At 46.1% G+C, this 15,055-nt stretch overlaps 1 protein-coding gene across 1 annotated transcript in view; it reads left to right on the top strand.

The window, feature by feature from the left end:
- lrrk1 (leucine-rich repeat kinase 1) overlaps positions 1 to 15,055 on the top strand; it is a 141,847-nt gene that overhangs the window by 51,170 nt on the left and 75,622 nt on the right. Inside the window, exons 11-19 of the mRNA XM_042319031.1 lie at positions 2,968 to 3,080; positions 4,361 to 4,431; positions 5,870 to 5,999; positions 8,304 to 8,416; positions 8,547 to 8,761; positions 11,459 to 11,623; positions 13,001 to 13,173; positions 14,345 to 14,468; positions 14,608 to 14,767. Coding sequence (XP_042174965.1) covers positions 2,968 to 3,080; positions 4,361 to 4,431; positions 5,870 to 5,999; positions 8,304 to 8,416; positions 8,547 to 8,761; positions 11,459 to 11,623; positions 13,001 to 13,173; positions 14,345 to 14,468; positions 14,608 to 14,767 — 1,264 coding nt within the window. The remainder of the gene's footprint in view (positions 1 to 2,967; positions 3,081 to 4,360; positions 4,432 to 5,869; positions 6,000 to 8,303; positions 8,417 to 8,546; positions 8,762 to 11,458; positions 11,624 to 13,000; positions 13,174 to 14,344; positions 14,469 to 14,607; positions 14,768 to 15,055) is intronic.

The following is a 15,055-nucleotide window of genomic DNA, read 5'->3' as shown; positions in this document are numbered from 1 at the left end:
AAATGACAGGGAATGTTCCCTAGTGGGCTAAACCGATATGGCAGCTTGGTTGGTTAAGGGAAGTGGGTGTGGACTGAGAAGGCCGGGAAAGACCAGAGTCACAACACAGTTGATAATTATTATAATTGAAATTTTAATCCTTTGCACATGAACGCTCACTCATTCGGGAATAATTGCAATCAATATATATATATATTTTTACTCTCAGTGTGTCGTCGGGATCTCTGTTGGAATCGTCCTTCTTTCTGTTGGAAAGTTCCAAGTCTCTCTCTCTCCCATGAAGTCTTTTGTTTTTAGAATGGATACTACAGAGTTCCCATTCAGAAATGTTCTTATAGAATAGATCTTTCGGCGGTTGTCGGTCTTTGCATTGTTGACACAAATTCTAGCTGCAGACTAGTAATTATCGAAGATTTGCTCTTATTCTGTCGGTATCGATAGTCTAAGAGTTGAACCATTTCCACCAGTGTAGCCAATGCGCCACGTGGTTTGGTTAGGAATTCAACAATTGAGGAATGCATGGTCTCTACTCAAACCTTAGCCCTCTCGGTAATCAAGGTACGCTTGGTCTGAAGTGGGCTTCTCCAGGTGGGGGTTATATTCGGAACAGCAGAAAAGGCTGTCCCATGATGCCAGATCAATGTCTGTGCTCATGGGGCGGGCAAATTACTTAGTTCACTTTAAAGGGAATTGGATTCTCTTTCATTAAACAGTTTAAAATCACATTACATAATTTCACAAATAGTTTCATCTTTACTCATTAATTTTATATAATAATAAAAAATATATATATTTTAATTTGATTTTTTACAATTTTACCCCCCTTTTCTCCAAAATGTTGTGGTATCCAGTTGTTTTAGTAGCTACTATCTTGTCTCATTGCTACAACTCCCGTATGGGCTCGGGAGAGACGAAGGTCGAAAGTCATGCGTCCTCCGATACACAACCCAACCAAGCTGCACTGCTTCTTAACACAGCGCGCATCCAACCAGGAAGCCAGCCGCACCAATGTGTCAGAGGAAACACCGTGCATCTGGCAACCTTGGTTAGCGCGCACTGTGCCGACCCGCCACGGGAGTGGCTGGTGCGCGATGAGACAAGGATATCCCTACCGGCCAAACCCTCCCTAACTCGGTCGACGCTAGGCCAATTGTGCGTCGCCCCACGGACCTCCCGGTCGCGGCCGGTTGCGACAGAGCCTGGGCACGAACCCAGAGTCTCTGGTGGCACTGCGCCACCCAGGAGGCCATAACGGAGACTCTTGTATTAACAGAGTTATGGTAATGTGGCTGTATTGTCTCTCATGAGGTCACAAACATTAAACAAAATGGACCGGTCGTAGCTGGATTCTCCACCGACCGTTTACACATTCTCCAAAACATGGATATTGTTCAGTTCTCAAGTTCTGTGCGGTAAAAGAAGTTCCTTTGTTCTACTGTGAACCCACTCTATATACCGCATGGCTGGGGGGGGAAGAGAGTCTCCTCATGGAATTTACGACCTGAGATAACAGAGCCTGGGTGTAGGGGGAAGAGAGAGGTGGTGAGAGAGAGGGGGATGGTACTCGCTATACCCAAAGAGGGCCACATCATGACAGTAGTCATTTAGGCAGGTTACCTTTGTGTTTTTGGGCACAGGGACTATGGTGGTTTGCTCAAAACATGTTGGCATTACAGACTCGGACAGGGAGAGGTTGAAAATGTCAGTGAAGACACTTGCCAGTTGGTCCCTCTGGTTGCATATTTAACATGCTGATAGAAATTTGGTAAGACTGATTTAAGTTTCCCTGCATTAAAGTCCCCGGGCTAATAGGACCGCTGCCTCTGGGTGAGCGTTTTCCTGTTGGCTTATGGCGGAATACAGCTTATTCAGTGCAGTCTTAGTATGTTAGTCTGTGGCGGTATTTAGACAGCTACGAAAAATACACAAATAAATATCGTACACCAGCTATTTACAAAAATACATAGTCCGCCGCCCCTTGTCTTACCAGACGCCACTGTTCTACCCTGCCGATACAGCGTATAACCAGGCAGCTGTATGTTGATAATGTTGTCGTTCAGCCACGACTCCGTGAAGCATAAGATATTACAGTTTTGAATGTCCCATTGGTAGTTTAATCTTCCGCATAGGTCATTGATTTATTTTCCAAAGATTGCACGTTTGCTAGCAGAATGGAAGGAAGTGGGGGTTTATTCGATCGCCTAATAATTCTCAGGAGGCAGCCCGCCCTCCGGCCCCTTTTTCTCCGCCTTCTCTTCACGCAAATGACGGGGCTCTGGGCCTGTTCCCGGGAAAGCAGTGTGTCATTCACGTCAGGCTCGACTTGTTAAAGGAAAAAAAGGATTCTGATAGTGTGTGGTGAGTATTTGCAGTTCTGATGTCTAGAAGTTATTTTCGGTCATAAGAGATGGTAGCAGCAACATTATGTACAAAATAAGTTTAAAAAGTTACAAACAAGGTAAAGAAACTAACAAAAAAACACAATTTGGTTTGGAATACGTAAAACGTCAACCTTGTTCTCAGCGTTAGTACGATGAATCACGGTACGCTTGATTAGGTTTTAAAGATATTAGTGTAACAGTAATAATGAATGGAAACGGATGTTAAGTTTAATTTAGGTTCCTGAATTCTGAGGAGAACGATGGAATGTTTAATATACCTCAGGAATGCTATGGGCTTTATGAAGCAATTTTCCAAATATTTGTGAAGGAATGAGTAATGCCAGATTGTTGATTATAATGGCATTTGCGGTGTTTCATTGGAATAGAATAGAGGAAGAGAAACAGAAGAGTGAGAGAGTGAAGAGAGAGAGTGACGCCAACGGTAGACAGGGAAATGGGGACACTAGATGTAAATTAAGTTGTCATGACCACAGGCCATGCTTTGGTGACACTCTGTCTCTTTCTCTCGCTTTCCCTCTCTCCCCTTTCTCTCCCTTCCCCCTCTCCCGCTCATTCTCTTCATCAGGCCCTGGTCTCTCTCAGACTGTGTAGGAATCAGATCTCCACTCTCCCGGCACCCAACAAGTGGAAATGCTCTCTGCTCAGAACCCTTGACCTCTCCAGGAACCATCTGGGCAAGTAGGTGAAAGGTCATACATCTTACCACTCACACTTAGGCCCCGTCCAGAAACAACTACTAGCCCCTAGAAACTTGTGTAGATCTAAAGGTGCTCGATACTGAGTTCTGCCTGCGGCTATGGAACCCTGACCTGTTCACCGGATGTGCTACCTGTCCCAGACCTGCTGTTTTCAACTCTCTAGAGACAGCAGGAGTGGTAGAGATACTCTTAATGATCGGCTATGAAAAGCCAACTGACATTTACTCCTGAGGTGCTGACTTGTTGCACCCTCTACAACCACTGTGATTATTATTATTTGACCCTGCTGGTCATTTATGAACATTTGAACATCTTGGCCATGTTGTGTTATAATCTCCACCCGGCACAGCCAGAAGAGGACTGGCCACCCCTCATAGCCTGGTTCCTCTCTAGGTTTATTCCTAGGTTCTGGCCTTTCTAGTGAGTTTTTCCTAGCCACCGTGCTTCTACACCTGCATTGCATGCTGTTTGGGGTTTTAGGCTGGGTTTCTGTACAGCACTTTGAGATATCAGCTGATGTAAGAAGGGCTTTATAAATACATTTGATTTGATTTGATTCTATGGGATTGGAGTTGTTTCTGGATGGGTTCTAAGTGTCTAGGGGCTAGGAGTTGTTTCTGGACGGGGTTTAAGTGTCTAGGGCCTAGGAGTTGTTTCTGGACACGGCCTTAACCTCTTACTCTTAATATTTTCCACTCACTTCAAGACCTGGTTCCATTTTTAACCCTAGCTTCCTCCTTACCCTAGTCCATAACGTTTTGGTGTTAGCAACGCTGGGTACTATGGATTAATGAAGGTAATATGGTAGAGGTAGGACTTGGGGGAAGGGGTAGGACTTGGGGGAAGGGGTAGGACTTGGGGGAAGGGGTAGGACTTGGGGGAAGGGGTAGGACTTGGGGGAAGGGGTAGGACTTGGGGGAAGGGGTAGGACTTGGGGGAAGGGGTAGGCCTTGGGGGAAGGGGCAGGACTTGGGGGAAGGGGCAGGACTTGGGGGAAGGGGCAGGACTTGGGGGAAGGGGCAGGACTTGGGGAAAGGGGCAAACTACTGTAATGGTACCTGGGGCTGTATGCATCAAGCGTCTCAGAGTAGGACTCCCGATCTAGGATTAGGTCCCACCCTATCTTTATTCAGGCCCCTAATCTTATTCATTATAATCTCAAAGGAAAAACTGATCCTAGATGAGCACTTTTCAGCTGACAGTAAAAAATACAACCAAGAATGCATGAATGTGATGGAAGTTGGAACCGTTTTGTTTCAGGACTGAGGAGGGACCCAAAACCAGGAAGCTGGCCTTCCTGACCACATGGCACCGGAGAGACCCGGACCCAGGTACTGGTTCCGGACTCATGTGGACTGGCGCTGTTGACTGTAGTGTTACTTTAGTGGTCTAACATGGACTGGACTTTTAAACTTGACATGACTGGACTGAACCATAGTGGTCTGTAGTGAACTGGACTTAAACTGGACTAGACCAATCTGTCGTGGTTTGTAATGAACTGTAGTGAACTGGACTGAACCGATCTAAAGTGGTCTGTAACAGGACTGGAGTGTAACTGGATCTGTGGCAGTCTGTACTGGATCTGTGGCAGTCTGTACTGGATCTGTGGCAGTCTGTACTGGGTCTGTGGCAGTCTGTACTGGGTCTGTGGCAGTCTGTACTGGGTCTGTGGCAGTCTGTACTGGGTCTGTGGCAGTCTGTACTGGGTCTGTGGCAGTCTGTACTGGGTCTGTGGCAGTCTGTACTGGGTCTGTGGCAGTCTGTACTGGGTCTGTGGCAGTCTGTACTGGGACTGTGGCAGTCTGTACTGGGACTGTGGCAGTCTGTATTGGGACTGTGGTAGAATAATTACTTTGTTGGTTGTCTGGTCAGATTCTCAGTCTGCCGGTTGTGGCATGGACAGAGTTTAATAAACAGCCTATATGAGCAGTGATGCTGGTCACATTTGGGTCCAAAGCCCTTGCTCATGTGGTTTGGAAACCCCTCTATGCCTCTCATCACGGTCATCTGGACCACACAGTCTTAACCCAGTTGTGCTCTCTCACTCTCTTTTCTCTCTCTCCCTCCCTCCATATCTCTCTCTTTTCTCTCTCTATCTCTCTCCCTCCATAGCTCTCTTTTCTCTCTCTCCCTCCATATCTCTCTCTTTTCTCTCTCACTCTCTCCCACTTTTCTCGATCACTCTACCTCCATATCTCTCTCTTTTCTCTCTCTCACTCTCTCTCTCCATATCTCTCTTTTTTCTCTCTCCATATCTCTCTCTTCACTCTCTCTCCATATTGCTCTCTTCTCTCTCTCCCTCCATATCTCTTTTCTCTCTCACTCTCTCCCTCCATATCTCTCTTTTCTCTCTCTCCATCCATATCTCTCTCTTTTCGCTCTTTCTCTCGCTCCATATCTCTCTCTCTTTTCTCTCTCTCTCCATATATCTCTCTTCTCTCTCCCTCCATATCTCTCTTTTCTCTCTCTCTCCCTCCATATCTCTCTTTTCTCTCTCTTCCTCCATATCTCTCTCATTTCTCTCTCCCTTCTTCTCTCTCTTTTCTCTCTCTCCCTCATCTCTCTCTTTTCTCTCTCTCTCCCTCCATATCTCTTTTCTCTCTCTTCCTCCATATCTCTCTTTCTCTCCCCCTTCTCTGACCGCTCCAGCAATTAGTAACCCCATACTGTACATCCTGATCCTGCAGTGACTGCTGATGGTCATTGACCGTGAGAGTGTGTGTGTGTGTGTGTGTGTGTGTGTGTGTGTGCCTTTCCCCTGCTTGACAGTATGCCCAATCGAGTTTCCAGTAATTTTGCGGGATGCTTTGGAAGTGCTTTCCTTGAACGACAACCAGCTGGAGTGTGTGCCCCAGTCCGTGTGTGGCCTGAGAAACCTCATGGAGCTCTACCTCTCCAAGTAAGTGCCCCAAGCCTCATCACACTAGCCTCCTTTCCTTGTCTCTTTTCCCTGTCTCCTATCAATCTCACCCAGCTCTTTCACCACATAATTTCTCTAGTTACGTCCCTAGACTGACTATACTAGTCTCCTCATCTGCTTTCCTCACCAAGCTCTCATCCCAATTTAAGTGCCCTAGGCTTAGTCCCAATCTCCTTAACTCCCCATATTTCCTGGTCCCCTTCCTCCATAACTTCCTCGTACTGAGGTGGGACACAACAGCTGAAAACTAACATGGGGGTGTCAGATGTGTTTGTGCCGTCTTGTAAATCCTGTGGTCACCAACCTAGCTGAACACCTGTAACGTAGACATCTGTCCATTCCTGTCATCACACACTGCTAATAAAAAAGCAAAGGAGACAAGGAAAGGAAGCATTTTAGAGTATTTCTACACAGCCCCACTCTCTGCTTGTCCTGTCCAGTCCTTCCTGTTGGGAACTGGTTTGGAGGCAGCTGTTGCCAGCTGTTTTCTGTGGGTCACCAGGGTCACTGTTCTCTGTCCACTTCTCACAGTCTTCCAGACTGGAGGCTCCAACAGGAATACACGGGCTATGTCCAAAACGGCACCCTATTCCATACATAGTGCACTACTTTTGACCAGAGACCTATGGGCGTCCCAATGGGCCCTGGTCTAAAGTAGTGCACTATGTAGAGTGGTTGTGGCCCAGAGTGTGATGTGGAGGTTTAGCTGGAGATCCTCTTTCCCACTCAGACGTTGTTTTGTTGTCATCCAGTCCTGTGTAATATCGGTCATGGTAGTCCAGGCTAGACTAGTGAATAGAGTTGGTTCTCATCCAGAACAATAAGGTGATGGATGGTCTCACCTTTAGCCTTCTGCCATATGCTTGTTTTCCCAGACACATGATGACCAGTCAGTCTTCCATGGAATAATACCCATTGAAAGTGGTTCTTAGCCCAACATGATGACCAGTCAGTCTTCCATGGAATAATACCCATTGAAAGTGGTTCTTAGCCCAACATGATGACCAGTCAGTCTTCCGTGGAATAATACCCATTTAAAGTGGTTCTTAGCCCAACATGATGACCAGTCAGTCTTCCATGGAATAATACCCATTGAAAGTGGTTCTTAGCCCAACATGATGACCAGTCAGTCTTCCATGGAATAATACCCATTGAAAGTGGTTCTTAGCCCAACATGATGACCAGTCAGTCCTCCATGGAATAATACCCATTGAAAGTGGTTCTTAGCCCAACATGATGACTAGTCAGTCTTCCATGGAATAATACCCATTGAAAGTGGTTCTTAGCCCAACATGATGACCAGTCAGTCTTCCATGGAATAATACCCATTGAAAGTGGTTCTTAGCCCAACATGATGACCAGTCAGTCTTCCATGGAATAATACCCATTGAAAGTGGTTCTTAGCCCAACATGATGACCAGTCAGTCTTCCATGGAATAATACCCATTGAAAGTGGTTCTTAGCCCAACATGATGACTAGTCAGTCCTCCATGGAATAATACCCATTGAAAGTGGTTCTTAGCCCAAGACTAGGTTTAATCTGTGTCCAGGAAACTGGCCCATTATTCCCTTATTTAGTTTCTACCAATGTTTCTCTATGTTCACTTATTCACAAAGCAACAGGACATGTTGAGGATGAGAAACACCCTGTCCCATTAGCATTCCCCTATGTTTTCAGAGAACATATGATGTAAACACATTAACATTCACCCATCAAAGTGGTCCTCTGGTTCCTTACGCTCTCTCCCCTGATCTGAGAACAGTAACACAGGTATCCTTGTATGTATAGTACCTAACTCCATCTCTCTCTCCCCAGATCTGAGAACAGTAACACAGGTATCCTTGTATGTATAGTACCTAACTCCATCTCTCTCTCCCCTGATCTGAGAACAGTAAAACAGGTATCCTTGTATGTATAGTACCTAACTCCATCTCTCTCTCCCCTGATCTGAGAACAGTAACGCAGGTATCCTTGTATGTATAGTACCTAACTCCATCTCTCTCTCCCCTGATCTGAGAACAGTAACACAGGTATCCTTGTATGTATAGTACCTAACTCCATCTCTCTCTCCCCTGATCTGAGAACAGTAACACAGGTATCCTTGTATGTATAGTACCTAACTCCATCTCTCTCTCCCCTGATCTGAGAACAGTAACGCAGGTATCCTTGTATGTATAGTACCTAACTCCATCTCTCTCTCCCCTGATCTGAGAACAGTAACACAGGTATCCTTGTATGTATAGTACCTAACTCCATCTCTCTCTCTCCTGATCTGAGAACAGTAATCCAGGTATTCGGGAGCTTCCAGCTGAGTTGGGGCAGCTCTCTAACCTGTGGCAGTTGGACATTGAGGACCTCAACATCACTAATGTTCCCCAGGACATTAGGAAAGAAGGTAAAGTACCACCACACTGTGTGGGTGGGTGGGTGGGTCTCTGATTCAGAGGGGTTGGGTTAAATGCGGGAGACACATTTCAGTTGAATGCATTAATTTGTACAACTGACTAGGTATCCCACTTTCTCAGGTCCAGCATCAGTGCTGTCCTTCCTCCGAGCCCACCTACGGAAGGCGGAGCCCTGTAAGCTGCTGAAGCTTCTTGTGATTGGTCCTCCTCGACAGGGAAAGACAGCCCTCCTGGAGGCGTTGCAGACGGGCAGGACCTCCCCTTTCTCCCCTGCAGAACGAAACATCAGCACAGCTACATGGGAACTGGACAGACCCAATGGGGTTAAAGCTAGCGTAAGAGAACACACACATGCATACAGAATACACGCACACGCCCAAGGTACTTCCATCAACTATTTGCTCTGGGGTGTGAAGACATACTCAATCAATACATATTTTATTTGAAATGAATTAGGAACATTTTCTTAAATTTTTCTTTCACTTTGTAGAGTAGGTTGTGTAGACCGGTAGGACAAAAATCCATTTGAGTCCATTTATAAGATAACATTTTAAGGCAACAAAATCAAATGTGAAGCTGAGCCTGGCTGCCAGTTTGTTTTGAGCCTGGCTGCCAGTTTGTTTTGAGCCTGGCTGCCAGTTTGTTTTGAGCCTGGCTGCCAGTTTGTTTTGAGCCTGGCTGCCAGTTTGTTTTGAGCCTGGCTGCCAGTTTGTTTTGAGCCTGGCTGCCAGTTTGTTTTGAGCCTGGCTGCCAGTTTGTTTTGAGCCTGGCTGCCAGTATGTTTTGAGCCTGGCTGCCAGTTTGTTTTGAGCCTGGCTGCCAGTTTGTTTTGAGCCTGGCTGCCAGTTTGTTTTGAGCCTGGCTGCCAGTCTCTTTTGTGCCTGGCTGCCAGTTTGTTTTGAGCCTGGCGTGTGTGTGTGGCTGCCAGTCTGTTTTTAGGCTGGGATGGCTACTACGATTATGTCATGTTACAAAGGAACACAAAGGCGGTCATGTTGACCCATTCCTAATCTTGGAAACCCAGAAATAAAATCTGGTGTAATTACGTCAGATGCTCGAGTAGGATACCATTTATTTTACGTCGTCGGTCCAAGAGAGATTAACCTGTTCCTAATTCCTCATCTTGACACTAATACAACACATCTCCTCCTGTATAGACGTAGGGGTGGAACTGAGGCAGAAGGAGTAGGAATCACATCTCCTCCTGTATAGACGTAGGGTGGAACTGAGGCAGAAGGAGTAGGAATCACATCTCCTCCTGTGGAACTGAGGCAGAAGGAGTAGGAATCACATCTCCTCCTGTATAGACGTAGGGGTGGAACTGAGGCAGAAGGAGTAGGAATCACATCTCCTCCTGTATAGACGTAGGGGTGGAACTGAGGCAGAAGGAGTAGGAATCACATCTCCTCCTGTATAGACGTAGGGGTGGACATCTGAGGCAGAAGGAACTGTAGGAATCACATCTCCTCCTGTATAGACGTAGGGGTGGAACTGAGGCAGAAGGAGTAGGAATCACATCTCCTCCTGTAGACGTAGGGGTGGAACTGAGGCAGAAGGAGTAGGAATCACATCTCCTCCTGTATAGACGTAGGGGTGGAACTGAGGCAGAAGGAGTAGGTATAGACGTAGGGGGTGGAACTGAGGCAGAAGGAGACGTAGGGGTGGAACTGAGGCAGAAGGAGTAGGAATCACATCTCCTCCTGTATAGACGTAGGGGTGGAACTCTCCTCCTGAGGCAGAAGGGCAGTAGGAAATCACATCTCCTCCTGTATAGACGTAGGGGTGGAACTGAGGCAGAAGGAGTAGGAATCACATCTCCTCCTGTATAGACGTAGGGGTGGAACTGAGGCAGAAGGAGTAGGAATCACATCTCCTCCTGTATAGACGTAGGGGTGGAACTGAGGCAGAAGGAGTAGGAATCACATCTCCTCCTGTAACTGAGGCAGAAGGAGTAGTCACATCTCCTCCTGTATAGACGTAGGGTGGAACTGGGGTGGAACTGAGGCAGAAGGAGTAGGAATCACATCTCCTCCTGTATAGACGTAGGGGGTGGAACTGAGGCAGAAGGAGTAGGAATCACATCTCCTCCTGTATAGACGTAGGGGTGGAACTGAGGCAGAAGGAGTAGGAACTCAGGCATCTCCTCCTGTATAGACGTAGGGGTGGAACTGAGGCAGAAGGAGTAGGAATCACATCTCCTCCTGTATAGACGTAGGGGTGGAACTGAGGCAGAAGGAGTAGGAATCACATCTCCTCCTGTATAGACGTGGAACTGGGGTGGAACTGAGGCAGAAGGAGTAGGAATCACATCTCCTCCTGTATCACATCTCCTCCTGTATAGACGTAGGAACATCTCCTCCTGTAGGCTGAGGCAGAAGGAGTAGGAATCACATCTCCTCCTGTATAGACGTGGGGTGGAACTGAGGCAGAAGGAGTAGGAATCACATCTCCTCCTGTATAGACGTAGGGGGCAGAAGGAGTGGAACTGAGGCAGAAGGAGTAGGAATCACATCTCCTCCTGTATAGACGTAGGGGTGGAACTGAGGCAGAAGGAGTAGGAATCACATCTCCTCCTGTATAGACGTAGGGGTGGAACTGAGGCAGAAGGAGTAGGAATCACATCTCCTCCTGTATAGACGTAGGGGTGGAACTGAGGCAGAAGGAGTAGGAATCACATCTCCTCCTGTATAGACGTAGGGGTGGAACTGAGGCAGAAGGAGTAGGAATCACATCTCCTCCTGTATAGACGTAGGGGTGGAACTGAGGCAGAAGGAGTAGAATCACATCTCCTCCTGTATAGACGTAGGGGCAGAAGGAGTAGGAATTGCTGTATAGACGTAGGGGTGAACTCCTCCTGTATCTCCTCCTGTATAGGAACTCAGAAGGAGTAGGAATCTCCTGTATAGACGTTCCAAAATATTATTTTTTTCAGTCAGTCATTCAACTAAGGTAGGTTCTGACTGTGGTATCATTTTGTAGTCATTTGTTTTATACATGTAATGTTTCTTGTTTTATTTCCACCACCGTAACAGGCGGACTCCGTGGCGTTCAACGTGTGGGACATCGGCGGTCCGGCCAACATGTCCACGGTCAACCAGTGTTTCTTCACGGACAAGGCCCTGTACGTCGTCATATGGAACCTAGCTCTGGGAGAGGAGGCTGTAGCCAGTCTACAGTCCTGGCTGCTTAACATTGAGGTGAGGCAGAAAACATGTTAGTCACACTTCAGTGACATTTAGTTTCTTCTTTTTATTCAAGAAAGACATTCAAAACAAGTTGACTTTAATTAGACAGTTGGAAATAGAGGGAGAGGCAGGCTAGTGGGAGAACAGTAGGACTGAACCCTGGTCTGGTGGGGAGAAGTATATTCTACTGAATGGGAACAGAACTGCTCACCCAAAGCCTCTTCATGATTATATTTTCAATTATACATTTTTTCAATTCCTTAAATGATTTGACCTGAATTGACTCCACTATCTTTTCATGGCTACAACATCTGTCTGTCAATATTCTATACAAATAATTCATTTTATTTTATAGGTGTTATACAACAATGGTAAAAAGTACTTGAGAGAATAAAAGAGCCTCAATCGTATTTTTTCAAATGACTCTGACAGGCGTCAGGGTTTTAACTACAAAAGGTCATTCCACTGTGGGAAGAAACGGTCAGGTCATAGGACGTGGATGAGTCGTCTGGCCACAATGACCTTTGGGATTCGAAATGTCAAATCTGTTGAAGTAAAACATCAAGAAAACTGACCCTAACACCTCCATAGCCTGGCAATGTCTGTGTCCTCATTCTCCACCTTTCTGCTCGAAGTGTGCACTTGTTCACTTCCCTTCATCAATTTAAAATGGACTGATCAAATCAGATTGTATTTGTCAAATGCTCCGAATACAACAGGTATTCTGTGAAATGCTTACTTACAAGCCTTAACAATGCAGTTTTACTAAATAAAATAAAATAAAAAATAAAGAGCAACAATACAATGACACACACACTGTTGTAGGAAATATAGTGGAAACTCACTTACACAATCCAATGAATCCACAGAAGAATTGATTTAGATAAACAATCACGTTATAATACTTTATTACTGACCCAAAAAATGTTATTGTCCAAGTCAGTGTGTTGTACATTTAGCTACTGGCTGAGAGGGAGATCAGGGTGAAGTACTGGGCCACAGGGTCAGAGCAGTTATTTGGGGTCATTCCCTACAGTGCCTTCAGAAAGAATTCATACTCCTTGACTTATTCCACACTTTATTGTGTTACAGCCTGAATTGAAAAAGGATGAAATAGATTTGTTTCTCACCCATCTATAGACCAGACCCCATAATGACAAAGTGGAAATGTATTGAAATTGAGGAATATCTAATCTACATAAGTATTCACACCCCTTTGTTGTGACACTCCAAATGCTCAGGTGCATCCAATTTCCCTTGATCATCCTTAGGATGTCACTACAACTTGATTAGATTCAGTCTAACACAACAAAATGTGGAATAAGTCTGTGTGAATACGTTTTGAAAGGCATTGTATATGACCTCTGAAGTTGAACTTTTGACCTGTAGGCGCGTGCCCCTAACTCTGCAGTGGTGGTGGTGGGCACCCACCTGGACCTGATCGACACCAAGTTCCGTACAGAGCGGGTGGCCACTCTGAGGGCCTACATCCTGGCACTATGCAGGTCTCCATCAGGTGCCAGGGCCAGTGGCTACCCAGACATCACCTGGAAACACCTGCAGTGAGTCATACACAGAGAACTTAGGACACACACACAGTCTCTCTCTCACACACACACAAACACACACACACACACAGTCACACACACACACACACAGTCTCACACACACACAGTCTCACACACACACACACACACACACACACACACACACACACACACACACACACAGTCTCACACACACACACACACACACACACACACACACACACACACACACACACAGTCTCACACACACACACACACACAGTCTCACACACACACACAGTCTCACACACACAAACACAGTCTCACACAACACACACACACACACACACACACACACACAGTCACACACACACAAACACAGTCACACACACACACACACACACACACACAGTCACACAGTCACACACACACACACACACACACACACACACACACACACACACAGTTACACACACACACAGTCACACACACACACACACACACACACAGTCACACACACACACACACACACACACACACACACACACACACAGTCACACACACACACACACACACAGTCAGTCACACACACACACACACACACACACACACACACACACACACACACACACACACACACACACACACACACACACACACACAGTACATCACACACACACACACACACACAGATCAGTGTGCACACACACACACACAGTATCTCACACACACACACACACACAGTCTCACACACACACAGTCACACACACAGTCACACACACACAAAACACACACACAGTCAGGTTACCGCACACACAGTTTCGATTGTTGTAACCCTTGGCATGAGTGTGTGTGTATTTGACTGTGTGTGTGTATCTGACTGTGTGTGTGTGTGTATATCTGACTGTGTGTGTGTGTGTATATCTGACTGTGTGTGTGTGTGTATCTGACTGCGTGTGTGTGTGTGTATCTGACTGTGTGTGTGTGTGTGTGTGTGTGTGTATCTGTGTGTGTGTATCTGACTGCGTGTGTGTGTGTGTGTATCTGACTGTGTGTGTGTGTATCTGACTGTGTGTGTGTGTGTGTGTGTATCTGGTGTGTGTGTGTATCTGGTATGTGTGTGTGTGTGGTGTGTGTGTGTATATATGACTCTGTGTGTGTGTGTGTGTGTGTGTGTATATATCTGACTCTGTGTGTGTGTATTCAGTGAGGTATCGTGTAAGACCCAGGAGGGTCTGGATGGTCTGAAGAGGTTGATCTTCCAGGTGGCCTGCTACATGAAGGACAACAGCAGCAGTTCAGCTAGCGGACACAAGCTGCTGGGCAGACTGGTAAGTGTGTGTGTATGTGTGTGTGTTTGTGCACGTGTGTGCATGCATTCTTATGTATAAAGCTCTTCTGTGGGTAACCTCATACTCAGAATAAAAATGCGTTATAACCTCTCTATAAACCCTCTATAACCCTTCATAGATCCCAAAGAGCTACCTTACACTGCAGCAAGCGGTGCTAGATGAGCGGGGTCGGCGGGACGCAGAAGACGAGGTCCAGTACCTGACAGACGCACAGCTGGACCTCGTCATAGAGCAGAACCCAGGAAGTGACATCAGAGACTACGAGGACCTGCAGACCGGTGCCAAACCCCTCTCCTTTTTCAGCATTATTTATTTTTCTACATTTCATTAAAGGCCCAGTTCAGTCAAAATGTGATTTTCCTGTGTCTTATATATATTTCCACGCTATGAGGTTGGAATAATACTGTGAAATTGTGAAAAAGATGAAAATGCTCTATTAGTATAAGAGCTGAAATTTCTGACAGTTTTGGTGGGATGGAGTTTTGGCCTTCCATGGTGACATCACCATGCAGTAAATTAGTTAATAGACCAATAAGAGATTTCCAAACCTCTCTCCCAATAACAGC

The sequence above is a fragment of the Oncorhynchus tshawytscha genome, unplaced genomic scaffold (genome assembly GCF_018296145.1).
Source record: "Oncorhynchus tshawytscha isolate Ot180627B unplaced genomic scaffold, Otsh_v2.0 Un_contig_57_pilon_pilon, whole genome shotgun sequence".
NCBI classification, from domain to species: Eukaryota; Metazoa; Chordata; class Actinopteri; order Salmoniformes; family Salmonidae; genus Oncorhynchus; species Oncorhynchus tshawytscha.
This window is presented reverse-complemented; position numbering and strand designations above follow the sequence as displayed.